This window comes from Quercus suber, unplaced genomic scaffold (assembly GCF_002906115.3).
Source record: "Quercus suber isolate HL8 unplaced genomic scaffold, Cork oak 2.0 scaffold_131, whole genome shotgun sequence".
NCBI classification, from domain to species: Eukaryota; Viridiplantae; Streptophyta; class Magnoliopsida; order Fagales; family Fagaceae; genus Quercus; species Quercus suber.
Genome location: NW_027069594.1, coordinates 28,219 through 46,910, shown reverse-complemented (window position 1 = coordinate 46,910; position 18,692 = coordinate 28,219). Strand labels below are relative to the sequence as shown.

The 18,692-nt window shown below is 31.7% G+C and overlaps 2 protein-coding genes across 2 annotated transcripts; both read left to right on the top strand.

Annotated features, from left to right (window-relative positions):
- Positions 1 to 1,947: 1,947 nt before the first annotated feature.
- On the top strand, positions 1,948 to 6,773 carry LOC112027839 (probable prolyl 4-hydroxylase 7). The gene is made up of 8 exons (XM_024060495.2): positions 1,948 to 2,340; positions 2,446 to 2,532; positions 2,627 to 2,684; positions 2,862 to 2,966; positions 4,436 to 4,493; positions 4,590 to 4,765; positions 4,941 to 5,001; positions 6,201 to 6,773. The coding sequence occupies exons 1-8, from the start codon at positions 2,234 to 2,236 to the stop codon at positions 6,506 to 6,508; spliced, it is 960 nt and encodes a 319-aa protein (XP_023916263.1). The 5' UTR covers positions 1,948 to 2,233; the 3' UTR covers positions 6,509 to 6,773.
- Positions 6,774 to 9,956: 3,183 nt separating this feature from the next.
- Positions 9,957 to 12,134, top strand: LOC112027568 (transcription factor MYB35). The gene is made up of 3 exons (XM_024060220.2): positions 9,957 to 10,089; positions 10,198 to 10,327; positions 11,276 to 12,134. Exons 1-3 carry the CDS (start codon positions 9,957 to 9,959, stop codon positions 12,132 to 12,134), a joined length of 1,122 nt encoding a protein of 373 aa, XP_023915988.1.
- Positions 12,135 to 18,692: the final 6,558 nt, after the last annotated feature.

The window sequence follows — 18,692 nt, the reverse complement described above, 5'->3', positions numbered from 1 at the left end:
GTTGTTGTTGTTGTTGTTGTTGTTGTTAGCTCATATGTATCTGAAGCTCAAAGACCACCAACAAGTCAACGACCAACATAGCTCCCTTCAAAATTTGAGGTTTTTTTTTAATAATTTTTTTAACCCAGTAAAAGAACAAGCTTTGGGGGGTCTTAAAAGCAGTTAGAATTGTGTGGTTAAAATGATTAAATTTACTATATTCCAATAGTTTAAACTTTTAGGATAATCATTAATTTAATATGGTATCAAAGTATGAGATCTTGAGTTCAATCCCTATCTCCTCCACTCTCGCTCTGATACCATGTTAAATTATCGATTCTCTAGAAAGCAAAAAGCTTGGATAGTTCCTCACTTCTGCTCTAATACCATATTAAATTACCGATTGTCTAGAAAGCTTGGATAGTTCCACCCTTGTCTCCTCCACTTTTGCTCTGATACCATGTTAAATTACCGATTGTCCAAAAACCTTCTACTACGTATAGGTCGAAGAAGCTTAATTACATAAGTGACTATTGAGACTCCAAGCGACATCAAACAAAAAGAATGTTCTTACAGGAATCAAAAGCTTGGGGGATGGTCACCTAAACTCCATGTTGTAGGAAAATGCTTTTTTCCAAACTAATTTAGAGAGAAACCCCTCAAATTCCTCTTATATCTTTTTATTGGATGTGAATTTTAAAAATTTAACCATTGGATTGCATGTTTTTATTATATTCTTCATGTTTGCAAAATTTCAAGAATATCAAAGATATATTTTGTCAATAAAATGTTTATATTAAAGAAGTAAGTGTGATTGATTGTAAGAAGAAATAATAAATATTTATGACACTTTAATAATAATAATAATAATAATTATTATTATTATATAGAAATTTTATTCTAGCATAATCTAAGTGTATATGTGTGTGAAGCTCCCTTCTAGAGACTTGAACCCTAGCCTTTGCCTCCCACACCCGACAATCACTTATACTTTTGAAGCGACCATCGTACCAATGGTGTGCGATGGTAAACTATTATTATTATTAAGAAGGTGAAGCCATTAATATGAAAGAAATTTCTATATATTTTGTCATTTTTGATAATTTACACCTCAAACCATAATTTTGATAAGTGTTAGCAAAACACTCAACACTTTTAATATTTTTAGCAAATACAAAAACATAATTTCCATATTGCACTTTTTATAATTGCCATTTTCAATGCGATGGTAAATTATTATTATTATAAAGAAGGTGAAACCATTAATATGAAAGAAATTTATATATATAAATATATATTGTCATTTTTGGTAATTTACACCTCAAACCATAATTTTGATAAGCGATAGCAAAACACTCGAATTTTATTAGTTAAGCACTTTTAATATTTTTAGCAAATACAAAAATGTAATTTTCATATTGCACTTTTTATAACTACCATTTAAAAAAAGTACAATTTAAAAAAACTCAACCAAACTTACCTTATAAATAGCAAAAGAAAAGTACCATGTTAATATAAAAATGACAAACAGTCTATAACATAAAATAGTTGTGAGAAAGAATATTGTGAAAGGTTGTGATCTAAAATAACTTACCTTTTTATTAGTAGGAAATGAGATGGTGTGTGAGTAGGGTTTCCAAAATTTTGACTATTGACTATATATAATGAATAATGTTAGGATCATAATTTTTGTCACAATATATGCCACAACATACTCATGTTGTAATTCATAAGCAGTGAAGTTATGAATTTATGTAAATTTATCATTTTCTATTTACCACTCATAACTTACCATGTAAACAAATTACTACAAAAATGGTGTTCTCAGCATTTTCCACCTCGTATAATCCATATCAAACATTGAAACCTCTGACTAGAAAGTAGAAACATGTGAAGACTGATGACATTATATTTGACTCTATCTTTTTTTGAGGGAACATTGTATTTGACTTGGTTACTTTAATTATTGTCCTAAAAGCCAAAAGTAAAAACCAAAACCATTGGCGTTTACCAGAAGAACCTTCCAGGATCCAGAACTGAGGAACACGGCACTTACAATTCACACCACATTGCAAATTCCACAAACACCACATAACGTCACAATCCAATGTGCGCCCAATTAGAATTGTCTTAAATCAGCAATACCTCTTTGTTTTGGGCTTTTGTTTTTGATTTCACCCCTAGAAAATAAAATTGTATAAAACCTCAAAACAAAAGCAAACCTTTGTCTTTCTCAGATTGTTAAATCTCTCTCATGGATTCTCGAAAACATTTCGCCCTTTCTCTCTGTTTCCTATTCCTTTTTCCTGATCTGTCCCATTCGAATATTCAATTGCCCGGATGGCTTGGGGACAACAAAATGTACGGCTCTCTCTCTTTCTCTCTGTTTGTTGGGTATGTGTTTGTGAAAATGCCACTGAGAATTGTTTGAATTTGATGCGGGTTTTTTTTTTTTTTTTGTTTCAGGCAGGGATCGGTGCTGAAACTCAAGAAAGGTGTTTCCTCTGCTACTTTTGATCCCTCTCGTGTCACTCAGCTCTCATGGCGTCCCAGGTCTCTCTCTCTATTTCTCTCTGCTATTTTAATAAATTTTAGTTCTTTTTGGTGGGCTGTATTGACTTTTCTTGGGTGCATTTTAAATCTGAAGGGCTTTCCTTTATAAGGGATTTCTGAGTGATGAAGAGTGTGACCACCTAATCAATCTGGTAAGACAAATTCTTAAAATTCTTCATTCAAGTTGGTATTGTTTTGTTTTTTGTTTTTTGTTTTCTTTTTTGGTTTCCAAACATAGAAATAAATGAGCTTAATTAGGAATTTCATTTTATTAAAATGTAGTTCTTGTCCTAATACGATGTGGGTTTGTGTAATTTTGGTGGAAGTAGGCAAGGGATAAGCTGGAGAAGTCGATGGTGGCAGATAATGAGTCGGGTAAGAGTATTATGAGTGAAGTTCGAACGAGTTCTGGCATGTTTCTGGGGAAATATCAGGTATTTTATGGCTTTTTTTTTTTTTTGGAGATTATGTTTTTAAATTCTGTGTTCAGTATGACAGAGAAACTTATTGCCATAGCTTTTTAGTGTTGAGAGTTAAAAGAGTCATATGCATTGGCAACATGTTGTAGTAAATCTTACTGTGTCAAATCTTGTTTCTATGGTGATCTTGAATAGAGATCCGATCTAATTGTACCCATAAAAAAATAAAAAATAAAAAAGAATAGCGACCCGATTGTGAGAGAATCGTAAGCTGAATTTTGGCTTTTAGAAAGTGATATTAGTGGATGTTTTGTTTTTAATTTGGAGGTGGGAAGGTATGGTCTATTTTAGTTTGTAGTAAGTTGGAATGATTTTTTAATTCGTTTTGGAGGTGATTAGATACATTATTTGCTTAACTAGTCAATTTAATGATTGAGTGAAAGATAAACAAAGGTTTACAGTCCATAGGTAATTGGTATCCTAGAAAGACGCATGTGAGGTATTGAAATCTTAATGAAAATGGTGGATTGAATTGCTTCCTTTTGTCTGTGTAGAATCTATATTTTATGGCTTTAAGTCAAGCACTTCAGCATTGATTGGTATAACTTTGAATCTGTGTTACCTTTGCCAAGTAGTTAACTGATAACCAGCCATAATATGGGATATATAGGATGGATTTTTGGTTTTAATATTTCTTTTCTGCCTTTTGCTTTGTCATAGGAAATTTTCTGTCTGAAATTCATTAGTTATAAGGACCTACTTCAATCCATAAAAGCCTGCAGCAGCATGCTGTTGCTACTTGGACAGGGGCATGGGGCACCGCAAGACCAAACTTCACTCTCATTAGAAACATGCTGGGATTACTATATTATCATTTGAATCTTTCTATATATCAACTAACTTGTTAATAATTCTACAAACATGAGTTCTGCAACTTTGCTATAATATCTTGAACCTTGCGTTCTTCTTGTAGGACACTCCCTTTAGAGAATTCTCACAATTTCAGGTTTATCAATGGGTCACCTCTATTTTGTCTCACCCATAAATTTCTTCTAACAAGTCATCACCTTGTCTTTTTAGAGCATAACTCTCTGACTTTTTCAGTGACTCCAAGTTGTGGAAATAAAATAGCCTTGGTTCACCTTGGCTCAGGAACAAGGTTCATCCATGGCTTTCCGTAGACAACTCTTTTAAATAATTTAATAGGTGGGAACCAAGCCCAATGCATAATATAATGGTGTATGCAGATATCTCTGTGTTATCTAATTCAATCTAAGTTTAGTGTTTGTCATTTTTAGCAAAAAAATTGCTTTCTGCCTTGGATGAAGTGGCATGAAGCTCTGTTAGTTATGTTGGGTGTGATATGCATGTAAACAAGTTTTGTTTATTTAGTTAATCTGTGTTCATAACCATTCCGCTAAGTATGCATTTTCCAATTATTTTAATTTGGAATGCTTACTCGGTGTCTTTGTTTCACCTTGAAGGATGAAGTAGTTGCTGATATTGAGGCCAGGATTGCTGCATGGACGTTCCTTCCAGTAGGTAACATCATTACATTCTCCTTGTTGATTTATAATTTATACTTCAATTGCAATAAAAAATTTTATTTCATCTTTCTTAACTGGATCACATAACCAGAAAATGGGGAGGCCATGCAAGTACTGCACTACCTGCACGGGGAGAAATATGAACCACATTTTGATTATTTTCATGACAAGGAGAATCAAAAATTGGGTGGCCACCGAGTTGCCACTGTATTGATGTATTTGTCTAATGTTGAGAAGGGTGGGGAGACAGTCTTTCCCAATTCAGTGGTAAAGAATTTCTTTTGAGTTCAATTATCTGATGGTCTTCCTTTTCTGTTTTCTATATGTTATAAATTCCATGGAGAGCTTTTATCTAATTACACAAACACAGCTGCGTGTAACTTTTCCTTTGTTCCCCTCTTTCCACTTAACTAAGTCAGCATTTGTTTATCTTCTCCTACAGTCAAAGGTGTCTCAGCCAAAAGAGGATGATGTGTCTGATTGTGCTAAAAATGGCTATGCAGGTATTAAGTTTTTGATCTATAGCGTACCTGAATTTCTCTTTTATTGTTTCACCTAAGTAAATGCCTTTTTATTGGTAAAAGAATTCAGAGTGGTATCTCCTTAAATTTCCGTGGTAGAATCTCAGTAAAATACTGAACTAGACATGAGTACCTTAAATACATTTAGTGAATGAAAATATGTGGTCTTCCCTTCTTTTTCTTCTTGAGTTAGGGCATGGGAAATTAAGTGTTGGTTGTTTGCTAATTACTTTTGTAAACAGATCACTGGTCATCTCTGAATTTTTTTTGGGCAATAAAATAGTTGAAGATTGAATCAACTCATACATGTTATCAGGTGCCAATGCCTTTTTATTGGTAAACGAATTCAACTAATACATGCCTTTTTATTGGTAAACGAATTCATAGTGGTTTATCCTTAAATTTCTGTGGTAATATCTCAATGAAATACTGAACTAGACATGAGTACCTTTAATACATTTAGTGCGTGAAAATATGTGGTCTTTCCTTTTTATTTTTTCTTCTTGAGTTAGGGCACGGGAAATTAGGTATAGGTTGTGTGCTAATTGCTTTTGTAAACAGATCACTAGTCATCTCTGAATTGTTTTTTGGCAATAAAAGTGTTGATCAACTCATATATGTCATCAGATCCCTGTGCCTTTTTTATTGGTAAATGAATTCAACTCATATATTCCTTTTTATTGGTAAAAAAATTCAGAGTGGTATCTCCTTAAATTTCCGTAGTAGAATCTCAGTGAAATACTTAACTAGATATGAGTTACTTAAGTACATTTAGTACATGAAAATATGGGTCTTCCCATCTTTTTCTTCTTGAGTTAGGGCATGGGAGACTAGGTCTAGATTGTGTGCTAATTGCTTTTGTAAACAGATCACTGGTCATATCTGAATTGTTGGTTGGCAATAAAATTTTGGAGATGTAATCAACCTATATATGAGCATCAGATCCCAGTGCAAACTTATTGTTATCATGTGCAAAAACCACCAATTTTTTTTCCTTGGTGTTGCAAGTTGCACCATATGATGGTACCTGTACAGGAGTGAATCTAATCACCAGTTCTGCTGATCCATTTATATGTTCAAACCTTTTTCTTTAGTGTTTTCGGTCATCCAGTTGTATAGAATCCAGGTTTACTCCCTATCATCGTCATGCAATCTGAAATTTTCTCTTTGTAACCATGCAGTGAAACCCAAAAAGGGTGATGCCTTGCTGTTCTTCAGTCTTAATCCCGATGCAACTACAGATACACGCAGCTTGCATGGAAGTTGCCCTGTTATTGAGGGAGAGAAGTGGTCTGCAACCAAGTGGATTCATGTAAGGTCCTTCGAGAAACCAGTCAAGCAAGAAGGCAAGGGAGGCAAAGGGGATTGTGTGGATGAGAATGAGAACTGCCCTGTATGGGCTAAGGCTGGTGAGTGTAAAAGGAACCCACTTTACATGGTTGGTGATGATGGAAAATGTAGGAAGAGTTGCAAGGTTTGCTCATCCTAGGAAGAACATTTCTAGTTTTTCCTTTGTTCTATACAGGGCGAGGGAGATTTAATCCTCTAAATGTTGTATATAACATTGAGCTGTGGCTTAGTAGGATCTGTACCAGAGTTGGTTGGACCAAACCTGCCTCTCTTCCTTGTATGAATTTTTTTTTTTTTTTTTTTTTTTTCAATCTTGGTTTTACTTTTTAATGTACTCTTAAAAAAAAAAAAAAAAGAAGATGAAACCATAAATAAGTGCACCCAGAAAAAGGAACTTTCATATATTCTACTTGTACCTGATTACGAAATTTTGACCATGAAAATATTTTCACCTTGGGTGCATAATTCCATGGAGAAGGGGAGGGTGTTTGATTAACGATTTTTGCGTAAAATTATCAAGCGCTGTTGTATCTAATGAGCTCTGTTGTCAAACAAGAATGAATAGAGGGTGAGGATGTAATTAAAATTCAATGGTATGTGTGCAACTTATTAAAAAAAAAAAAAATCAGTTGCTTCTTCGCTGAAGTATCATGGGTTTTTCATGAAACAATCATGCTTTTCTAACCAGTGATTTTCAATCATGCATTTCTAGTCGCTCACAATTAATTGAATAAACTGTTTAATAGAATCTGAAATTGATCCAATTTTGTTTGAAAAATACATTAGGGAGGATTTGGATTTGGTGCAATACCATTAGGTGCAATTATCTAATGCTTCTCTCATAAAAGATTTTTATCATTCTCACTTTTTAACTTTTTCTCACTTATTTTATTCAATGGTTGAAATTGAAAGTTGTTTCTTTTAACTCTAAATTTCAAACATTGAAAGCAATTACATATGGTGCAATACTTAGATATTGCATCTGATCTTAATCCCATTAGGATTTTAATACCTAGTAGATTATCTTTGTATCTACCAACTGGTGTCTAAGCTCCCTCTTTTTAAGAGTTTGATTGTAGAACTAAATATTGATTGTATTTTATTTTTAACAATTGCATTGGGTGGAATACTTAGATATTGCACCTGATTCCATTCTCACTAGGATTTCAATGCCTAGTAGATTATCTTTGTATCTACCACTTGGTGTCTAAGCTCACTCTTTTTAGGAGTTCGATAGTATAACTAAATACTAATTGTATTTTATTTTTAACAATTGTATGAACAAATATCACTTGTGTACATAAGAAAAATCTTTTTTTTTTTTTAAACAAACACACACATACACACAAGGGAGAGGGAGAAGGGTTCTAACACAAAAACACATCACAACCCCACTTAAAAGTTATAATAACTTTTAAGGGATGGTAGGGCAAGTTATACAACACATAACACACTGTCTTAAGCAATGTAGGACAATTACTCTTTTATATATATATATATATATGTATATATTGAGAAACAAACATAAGAAAAATCTATTTCACCATATAAGATATAATATCCTAGGCTAGTTTCATATAAGTATAACAGCCGCCCTAAAGGTTTTAAGCAAAATATGTCATTGATTGATAATTTTACTAAAGAGCTTTTCTCCTTCCCTTAAAGTTGAAAAAAGGTTTAAAGTTAAACTAAATATAGGAATGCCTGAACACATACTTATTTTTTAATATAATATAATATTTAGTACTCATCCATTTTGAAAAAGATAAAGAGCTTAATAATAAAAATAAAAATAAATACTAATCATCAATTAAATTAATTGAATTCAAGTATGAAACATATAACACTTTCAGTTTTTTTATTTATTTATTTTTATTTTATCTTTATACTTTGTCAAACATTTTAAATGCTAAAGAGCTTTTATTAAAAAAATAAAAAATAAAAAATAAAAAAAAACTCTCTATAATAAACGCTCAACCGCTAAAGCTATAGAGCTTAAAACTTTGTACAATAAAAAAAAAAAAAAAAAAAACAAACCAACAGACTGTCTGACTTAGGTTTTGCCGCGTAGCAAACTCACATGTCACATCATTCAAACCATTGACCATTCTTTAGTCTTTACAACTTTTATCTTATTCTTTTGACTTTTCTTAATTGAAAATGTATAATAATAAATTGGGTTAAATTTCGTGGCACCTCTTTGCGCTGTATTGTATTGTGTATTGATGCAATGGATAGAAGCCATGTAATAAATTATATATGAGACTAGTTTCTCAAAAAAAAAAAAAAAAAAATTATATATGAGACTATGTGAGGACAACTATATGTTTATATGAATAGTGTATGAGTGTTAGAATTGTTTGGTTAAACAGTTAAATTTATCATATTCTAATAGTTTAAATTTTTGGTACAATCAGTAATTTAATATGATATCAGAACAAGAGGTTTTGAGTTCGATCCATTATCCCAATAGCTTAAGCTTGAAAATCAGTAATTTAACAATGTAATGTAAATTGTAAAATCCTGTTAAGTACAATGTACCTCACTCGTAACAATTATCTTTTTAGAAAAAAGAAGTTATACACTATTGATAAGCTAGGCCCAATTGATGGTATTGATTGCTCTACATTTATAAAAAAATATTTTATGCCCTCACAGCAAATCATTTTCAAACTATTAAAGCTGATTTCAGTTATTAATTTTTTTTTTGGTGAGTGTTTCAATTTATGGCGTCCGCTCCTAATAAGCTCTTTATTATCAAACAAAGACACCAATCAATTTTTGGAGTAGGCGGGGATTGAACCCCAGATCTCTTATTCAATCATCAAAGACTTTACCAGTTGAGCTAACTAGAACTCACTATTTCAGTTATTAATTATAAATACAAGTTAGGCTCAATTTGAAATTTAAGTAATAATTTAGTGGTAATATCAACTTTTGTAGTATTTTATGTCTACCATTTGAAACTCCCTTTCCCATCCCCTACTATATATCTGCCTAGAAAAACAAACCAAGCTCCAATTTTGATGATGTTGATTCTGCATGTGTACTAAAAGTGTCCTATGTGTAAGATTTTTTCATAAAATTTATAATTTCCTTTCAAAATAAAAAGAAGAACGTTGTATGTAATAGTTACATAATATATTACCTTCCACTTAGTGGTATAGAAATTGCATCATTCACTAGCCTAATTGCCTAAAGAAGCCATCTTGTTTTCATGTCAAACATCACCAATTGAAAGCAATTAATATTTAATTGCTTGAAACTTAACAAAATAATTCACCCAATTTGAACCTGAATAGAGGGCTCTTGCAGCCAAGCCAGAAAGAGCTAGAGAAAGAGAGAGAAGCTTGCATTATTTTGTGATGTCATTTCAAACCGTTTTTTTGAAGAAGATGAAAATAATCATGCAAATGTGGTTAATTGGAGCCAAATTGCATGCTTTTCTTGCCTCCTCATTTGATAAACGTTTCCTTTCCTTTTATTTATTTATAATCTACCTTGCAAAGGTTTGAAATTACATCACCATTACATAGTTACCTTCATCTCTCTCTCTCTCTCTCTCTCTCAAAACCATTAACCCTTCAATGGGAAGACCACCTTGTTGTGATAAATCAAACGTCAAGAGGGGCCTTTGGACTGCCGAGGAGGATGCAAAAATACTTGCATACGTATCCAACTATGGGATTGGAAATTGGACCTTGGTTCCCAAGAAAGCAGGTTTTATTTGGCACTCTTTGTTTGGTTTTTCTTTTAATATTTCATCGTTTGTAAGACTAATCTAAATTGTGTGAAGCTGAATATATGTATGCATAAGCTTATGTACAGGACTCAATAGATGTGGGAAGAGCTGCAGGCTTAGGTGGACCAATTACCTTAGAGCTGACCTCAAGCATGACGGCTTCACACCCCAAGAAGAAGAGCTCATTATAAACCTTCACAAAGCTATAGGAAGTAGGTGGGTCTTCAAATATATATATTACTAATATTTTTACTTGTTCTTAGTGAACTCTCTGAGCTAATTTGTAAACTTTGACCAAAAAAAGAAAACTTGAATGGTTGATTTTCACATCTCTTTTCACTAGGAAATTCATGGCTTTGAGAAACCCATCTCTCTAAACAGATTTATTTTGTCAAATGTTGAATATCTTGAATATAACAAGTTTTCTTTGGCCGATTTTCACGGTAGGGTTACTAGAATTTTCTCTTAGAAGATTTTTTTTTTTTTTTTGGAGAGTTTATCTTCATTTGTTTATTTGACTTTAAAAATAGTTAAACAAAGAGTTTTGTAATTTAATTAACGCTTTCTCATATTTCCGTTTAAATTCTCTATATCCAACTATCAAAAATTAAAATAATAAATAAATAGATAAAAATTTGTTAAACAAATTACAACCATAGTACTTTAAGAAGTTGTACATAATAATTTAATAAGTCAAATAAGTTGGAATAAACTGAAAATAAGTTATGAAAAACAGGAACTGAAAGACTTAGGTCTTATACTATATGCAAACACAGGTAGATCTTGAGATTTTAGTACTTCTTACTCTCTATTCCTTCTTTTCTTTTCATTTCTTTTTTATTCTTTTTCTTTTTAACCGGCCAATGCAATGCCTTATATATAAGGTTTAAGTTAATACCTTGAACTATCCCCCATGAAATGAGGAAAAAAATTTAGTTTTTATATATTTTATTGGTGAGGTAACCACAACCCTAATGTGCACCCTCAAACCCTGAAACTACTAGTGCATGCACATAAGAGGTGAAACCTAGCTATTATGCATCACCTAAGTCTTACAAAATCATAACAACTGTCTAACAGCCTGTATTCTGTAACCAGTGCAAGTCTAATGACTCTCTCTCTCTCTCTCTTACAACCCTTATGGTTATTAGTTATGTGGTGCAGGTGGTCTCTAATTGCAAAACAACTACCTGGAAGAACAGACAATGATGTCAAAAACTACTGGAACACCAAGCTGAGGAAAAAGCTTTCCAAAATGGGAATTGATCCAGTCACTCATAAGCCATATTCTCAGATCCTTTCTGATTATGGAAACATTAGTGGCATCCTAAACACAGGAAACCAGATTGGACCTCTTAATAAAAACTTAAACTATGCGTCAACACCCAAACCAGAACCATCTTCAGTCCTCACATCATTCCCAAGTACCAACATGATCAACATGCCTATGGAATTCCAAAATAGCCCCTCTAATGAAAACATAGTTCCCTTATTGGATTTCATGTCTCATCAGTTTCAACAAGTCAATATTAACCAGGAGACCATCCAACCGCATTTCTTTAATGAAGCTACCTCTTCTTGTTCATCATCATCTTCTTCCAATGTCACACAATTAAGCCCACTGCCGCAATCATATTCTTGCCAACCGTCTCAAGTGCAAAATGCACCATCTTCTTCCTTTAACTGGAGCGAGTTTCTCATCACTGACCCTCTCCCATTCCCAGGCTTTCAGCAACAGCAAGATCGCCATTTCCCGGGTTTCTCATCATCAACTAACCCGTCAACTTTCGCGCAAACACCCCCATTAAACTTTGCTAGTGGAAATGAATATGGCTTAAATCAAGTTGGACAAGAGGAGGGTATAGGGAAGTTTGACGTTGGATCAACCATTGGGGGCCATACAAACAATAATAGGTTGGAAGCTTCATCATCTGTGAGTTCATTCGTGAATTCTATCTTGGATAAGGATAGTGAGATGCAGGCAGAATTTCCAGATATTTTAGATGAATCTTTTGATTACTAAGTACCTGCTCTAATGATTTTCTATTAAAATTTAAGTATCTATTAATCACCTTGTTGACCCCATAAAAGTGAGAGTTTTATATAATAACTATGACGTTTTAATTATCTGAAAGTATAAAAACATAGACAATCTGTGAGATATGAGTATTATTAGCATTGACTATTAAATTTCTTCCTATCCTAATATTGTGTTATAGCCCAAGAGTCAAGCTTCACGAAAATTTTTACTGATGAAAAAATAGATTACTAGTTGAACAAAATTTTAAATTCTCTACAAGTTGGACTGCGCAATTTTGTTTTTTAAGCAATCAACAGAAATCACAAATATATTTCTGAGCCATCCAAGAAGATTTACACACGTTAAATTTTTGCTAAAGCAAATTTGTTTTCATTTGATATATAAATCATGTGAGTGTATATGGTGTCATGTCATCATTTAAAATTTGGTGACACTAAATACACCTTTAGATTTGTAATACTTATAATGTGAACTATGAAATATATCAAATATCAATTCAAATAGAGATGATGCTTTTGCGTACTGAGTTTGTTAACTGATACTTTTAGAACCTCTTTTTGTTAGCTATAATGGGATATTTGATGGCTAGAAAATAGGCCTACAGGGATTGAACAACAGGATTTTTATAACCATCAGTTTTAACGTACAATATTAATCGACCATGACCATTGTTGTTAGCACCTAATAATAGCCCTAACAACATTCAAAGCGACATATTCTAATTCATCCATCTGTCAACCATTTACCATTTGAAGGCTGGACAAAATAACCAAATATGTCTCAAATTCAGCCAATTTCTATGTTAAACCAATCACAGACAATAAAAGCATAGAAAATTCAAACAAGAAACCGTTAGTAAGTTATTTAGAAGGGAAAAGAGTATTTACAAAAAATATAATCTAGAAACTGAGAGCGACATAAAAGGAAAAAGAAAAAAAAGGGGACACCAGTAGACACAAGGATTGATTTTAACATCAATCCATGATTACATTGCAGAGATCAGATGTCTCATTCCGGAGGCAAGGCTCGTCCGGTCTCATTTGGGACGATCGGCTTAAGATGCTCCAGCGAAAGTCTGGTGTCCTGTACAACACCGAGAAAGGAGAACAGAAACACACCCAAGACCTTAAGAGAAAAGAGATTGATTCATCATCGGCAGCTTCTCGTTCTAGACGTGAAAACAAGCCTCAAGGATGTTCTTTTTCTGCTCTCTTTGGAAGATGCAGTGGGTCTCGTACATCCTATTAGAATGTCTCGGTTATATTCCTAACAATCTTCATGTGTATAAATTCCATATATACGTTTTCCCTCACAGATTTTATTTTTATGGGATTTGTGATGCGTGAATGTCTGTCATTACCTGTTTGTTGTATTATGGGATTTTTTTTTTTTTTTTTTTTTGGTGAGAGGTGTTAATTTATTTCATACATGCTGACCAAAAAGCTCATAAATGTGTTTTTGTTTAACAATGTTCTATTGATATTTTCCTTCTCAAGTTATTTTGTTAAAAATTATTAGAAATTTTCTCAAATTACTATTTGTATTTGGTGTTATTGAGTTTCAAACGTTGTGAAAGGAAATGATTTTTCCTTGGATGTGGAAGAAATTGAATTTTCTTTGGCATGAAATGAAAGTTTCTTATTAAAAAAGTAACAGGATATACAATGTCCATGGAGGAATTTAATTGGTGTCTTATAAATAGGCATTATTGTAGAGTTTAATGGCTTTTTCCTAAAAGTTCTCCCACATGGAGAGGGGATAAGACTTAGAAGATTATTGAGTGAACTTCTTTGAAGAGTAGTTTGAGTGTGCATGTGTTTATTTTTTGTGTGAGAGACTTATTAGGTGTATTGGAGTTTTGGAATTATGAGTCTGCGTGCATGAGGCTTGTGAGTTGATTTGTATTAGTGGGAGGTTTTGTTGGTATTTGTGAGGTTTTTGAACATTGTTTGTGAGAGTTTGTGAGTTTGGTTTATGGGGTATGATTAAGTGTAGTTATAATTCATATCACTGGCAATGAATTTTTCCAACATTGCCCATGGACATAGATTTGAAGTTGGCTAAGCAACGCTAAATATTGTTGTCTTGTATGGAATTTTTAATTTCATATTTGTGTGAATGTGCTTCCATAAACTCCAATTCACAACAATTGGTATCAAAGCTCAAGGTTGATATTGGCCGGTATGAACACAATATTTGTCACATGTACAAAAATGATTTAAGATGCATGTGCAAATTTGGCTTTCATCATAGAAACAACAATTGTCTTCTTCAAGGAAAGTTTGCTTGGTTTAAAGTGAAGTTATCATGATAGAGAAGGGAGATTGCTTAATGGAATTTGAGTTAATGTGAATATTTGTTAGAAATTGTCTCAGATTCATATTTAGATTTGGTTTCGTTTTTGGGTTTCCTTCGTGTGGAAGGAAATAAATTTTCCTTAGTATGAAAAAAATGACTTTTTCTTGCTATAGAAAATTTTTTCATGATTAAGAAGTAATTGAGTATTCTTTGTCTATTAAGTAATAGAATTGTAGTCTTAGAAATAGCACTGTTGCAAGAAGGTTTAGTGAGTTTTGTTGAAGTATCTTCTCACAAGGAAGAGGATAATACTCTTAGAAGAAGATGGTAGGTTTCTTCAAAGAGTAGTTTGAGTTTTTTTTTTTTTTTGGCCAAACCATGTTAAATATTGTTGTTTTATGAGAATGTTTTATTTTTTGCTTACGTAAATGTGCTTTCATTAGCTCGAATCATAACAAGCTTCCTAAGAATGACTATATACTTTTGAAAGAAATTATGCATCTATTGCTTTATTTATTTTGATGGAAAATCTTGTGTAAAGATAGTTTTCTATATTTTCTAGTATTTAATAGCATAAAAAATAAGTAAATGAAAAAATATCTTTGGTCAACATAAAAAGCATGTCTTATTTTTAGTGATTGTTTTTCACTATTTTTTTTTTAAACTACTTTATCTCACAGCAAGCTAAATAAGGGAAGTTTAAAGATTGTTTTTACCTCTCCATTTAAACAGACCATTTTATAGAAAATACTTTTTGAAAAATGACTCGTTTTCTAAAAAACATTATCGTCGAAACAAATAGAGCGTATGTCTCCATTGATATGATGAAAACTAGGGGAAAGGACCTATTTTAGTATTTATTTATTTATTAAAACATATGAAATTATTAGTCATTATTGTTTTGAAAAACCAAGCTTTTGTTTCAATCTAACATGTTTAGATTTATTAAAATACTTATATCTCCTCCCTACCAGTGGTTGATCTCTTTTTTCATATTACACTAGTCAATAAATTTTTGTTGGATTAATATTTTGAAAATTACACAATTAGATCGTAAGTTCTTATTTTTCTAAAGTTTCATACTAATTGAATCTTATTTACTATTCAATCTATAAACTCATTTTTTATGTATAATTTTAAGATACAAAATAAAATAATTTTCAAATATTTTATATACGAGATAGCTATTGATCTCTTAACAAAATAAGTTTACTACCCATATGTGATTAAAAAACAAAATTATTGGATTTAATGAGTCAATCACACTAGTTGTAAAACAAACCACACATATATAGTTCAATGTAAGTTTTGTAAATATCAAATAAATTTATAGATAAATAATAAAGAAATAAAGAATATGAAATAAAGATTCGGTAACAAAGTAGAAAACAAAAGAAAATCAATATATCTATATATATAAATATAAGTAGAAGTCTCATGTGAGAGTGCATGAGATCCTACCATGTGACACTTTAATGTTGCATTTAGTATTTTTTACCTCATTTTATTAAGTTTTTTTTTTTTTTTTTTTTTTACTATTACCCAATAGATCATAGTAACTTATTAGTATTTTTTACCTCATTTTATTAAGTTTTTTTTTTTTTTTTTTTTTACTATTACCCAATAGATCATAGTAACTTATTTTTACTATTACATAAATTTAGCATTTTTTACTTCCTTTTATTAAGTATTTTTTATGATACCCAATAGATCATAGTAACTTCTTTTTCACTATTATGTCAAATATGAGCTATTCTTCACAATTAGACCAATTAGACCAAAAGTTAGTCACTACAAAATAGACTACCTTTTAAAAGCAGACAAAACCTTATGAAAAACTTAAGCCCAACTATTACCTTACATATTATGACCAAAGTTTGACCATTCCCACGTGTAAATCAAAGCAAAAACTCTTACCCTCTTACAAATTCTCTTCTTTCTCCCCCACATATAGATGATACCTCTAGAAAATCTCATTCTCATGAAATCATGTCACCATTTTTTCCCAATTTCAATTCAATATGCTTTTGTCTATTAATAATGTTCTATGCAATTTATGTAGACAGATTCTCTGTCATCGACCAATGCAACAAAAATATATATAAATCTTGAGATCCTTGAGGTTGTTGAAATAATTGATAAGTCCATATTTCTAAAATTTATTATAACAAAAAGTCTAATAAATAACATATATTATCTCACAAAATGCCATTAACTTAATATTTTCTTAATAAATTCAATAATAGGAATTGTAAAAAACATGATCCTATACATAAAATACCAAAAATACATGAAAAACAATTTTCATAGGAGGATTTATCTTTTAATAATATAAAGACAATAGTAAAAATAAAATGTATTGAATGAGATCCTACGAGATAGATTTTTTAACCATTTCAAATTATACTCATCATTTATGTAAAAAAATAATAATACATCATATTATTTACATTAAAAAAATAATACATATTAATTTCAAAGTTCATTACAAGATGTGAACTGCTAGGGTATTACAACAATAAGTAACATTGATACAATAATGAGTTGGTATTACATTTTGTGCATACTTTGTGAAAGGAATGTCAAACCACAAGTAGGATCATTTTGATGTACAAAATGTGAAATAAAAACAAATCTTTCTATCCCAAAGTTAGAGGCACTCACAATAACTACATACTCTCCAAATATTTATAATATATTTATCTCACTATAACTACTATATATATATACACAATTGCAAACTACTTCAAATATTTATAATATATTAATTCATTTTGCTGCACTATTCCAAAATTAACAAAAATAAAAAATAAAAACATTTACAAAAAATTGTCACATCATTAAAATCAATATATATATATATATAAAAGCAAAGACCTCATGCGAGAGTGCATGAAGTCTTGCCAAGTGGAGTTCTAATTTTGCATCTAGCTTTTATTTTCTATTTTTTATTTTACCTCTTTCATTAAGTTTTTTTCACTATTATCCAAAAGTCCACATCAACTTATTTTACTATTATCTCATTAATGTCTCATTAATTGATTAAAATTTTTTTTGAGAATCAATTAATTGATTAAACTTACATTACACATTTTTCTATTCTTCATGTCTTTTAGCATACCTATTGTTTTAGTATTTTTTAAAAAAAAAACAAAAAAATAAAATAATAATTGTAAGGACCAAGTCTGAATTTTAAGCCCACTGTGTAAATGAATTTAGGCCCAAAAAAGGCTAAAAACAATAAATTTGTAGAGAATGGGTTTGAATACTGGCTGTAATTGATCAAACAACCACTAAATGGATCCAAATGATAAGAGAATAAAAAGAAGAAAGCACGTATTGAAGAAAAATTATCCTCGGCAAAGTCCGAGGAGGTCTGATCTTCTGTATTAATCTCAGGTTCAGTTACAAGTTTGTTTATTAGATGCTAGAGTGCTTCCTCTCATGAATTCTCGATCCCCCATTCTGGTTGCCACCCTTCCCTTATATACCCCCTTTCTTTTTCATCTCCACCTTCCACATGTATACAGGATGGTCGGTGTTGATACTTGTCCCATCAACCCCTCCCATAAGTCTCCATGTAGTAGCTGTGAGGCTGAAATGCACTGTTCAGGTATCACCTCCACATTAATGCGGCCAGAGAATTAACTACAAAGCATTTAATGCGGAGGTAGCAGCTTTTGTAGATATTTGTTGTTTTCCTCTTCTCCTCTCCTATCCAATGTCTGACTTCTAACTGTGATGCAATCTGATAGGATGTTCAGGACTGTAGGACATTCCTACTGATATCGGATCCACATTTTCGACGTTACTTCTCTCCTCGAACATCTTTTGGACTATCATATACAATCCTTATCTCTTCCTCTTCTACCATTCCTATCATAACATTGTTTGACCATCCTCAGACAAGTAAATATCTTCAGACTGGGCCATAGGCCCAAAATATACAGTTTTAACAGTACATTCTGGCTATCTGGCCCCCACAATAATAATAATTAAGGACTAATAGTAATAACTAACCAGATAAGGCCCTGATAAGAGACAAAAAGACACAAAAATGTTATGGATTGTTAAATAAAACGCATTATTTCACTATTTATTACCAAAATAAAAGACCTGAGACTGACAAAGTATTTGAAAGGGAGAGAAAGAGGAATCTAAGAGGTCACTAACTCTATTATAACGGCTACCCACTACCATCAAGACGCTGAAACCCCTACGGTTATAATTTTTTTTTCTTTT

Coding starts and splice junctions, on each gene's coding strand:
- LOC112027839 (XM_024060495.2), top strand. CDS start 2,234: ATGGATTCTCGAAAACATTTCGCCCTTTCTCTCTGTTTCCTATTCCTT. Junction 2,341..2,445: donor TGGCTTGGGGACAACAAAAT/GTACGGCTCTCT, acceptor TTTTTGTTTCAG/GCAGGGATCGGTGCTGAAAC. Junction 2,967..4,435: donor TGTTTCTGGGGAAATATCAG/GTATTTTATGGC, acceptor TTCACCTTGAAG/GATGAAGTAGTTGCTGATAT.
- LOC112027568 (XM_024060220.2), top strand. CDS start 9,957: ATGGGAAGACCACCTTGTTGTGATAAATCAAACGTCAAGAGGGGCCTT. Junction 10,090..10,197: donor CTTGGTTCCCAAGAAAGCAG/GTTTTATTTGGC, acceptor GCTTATGTACAG/GACTCAATAGATGTGGGAAG. Junction 10,328..11,275: donor CACAAAGCTATAGGAAGTAG/GTGGGTCTTCAA, acceptor TATGTGGTGCAG/GTGGTCTCTAATTGCAAAAC.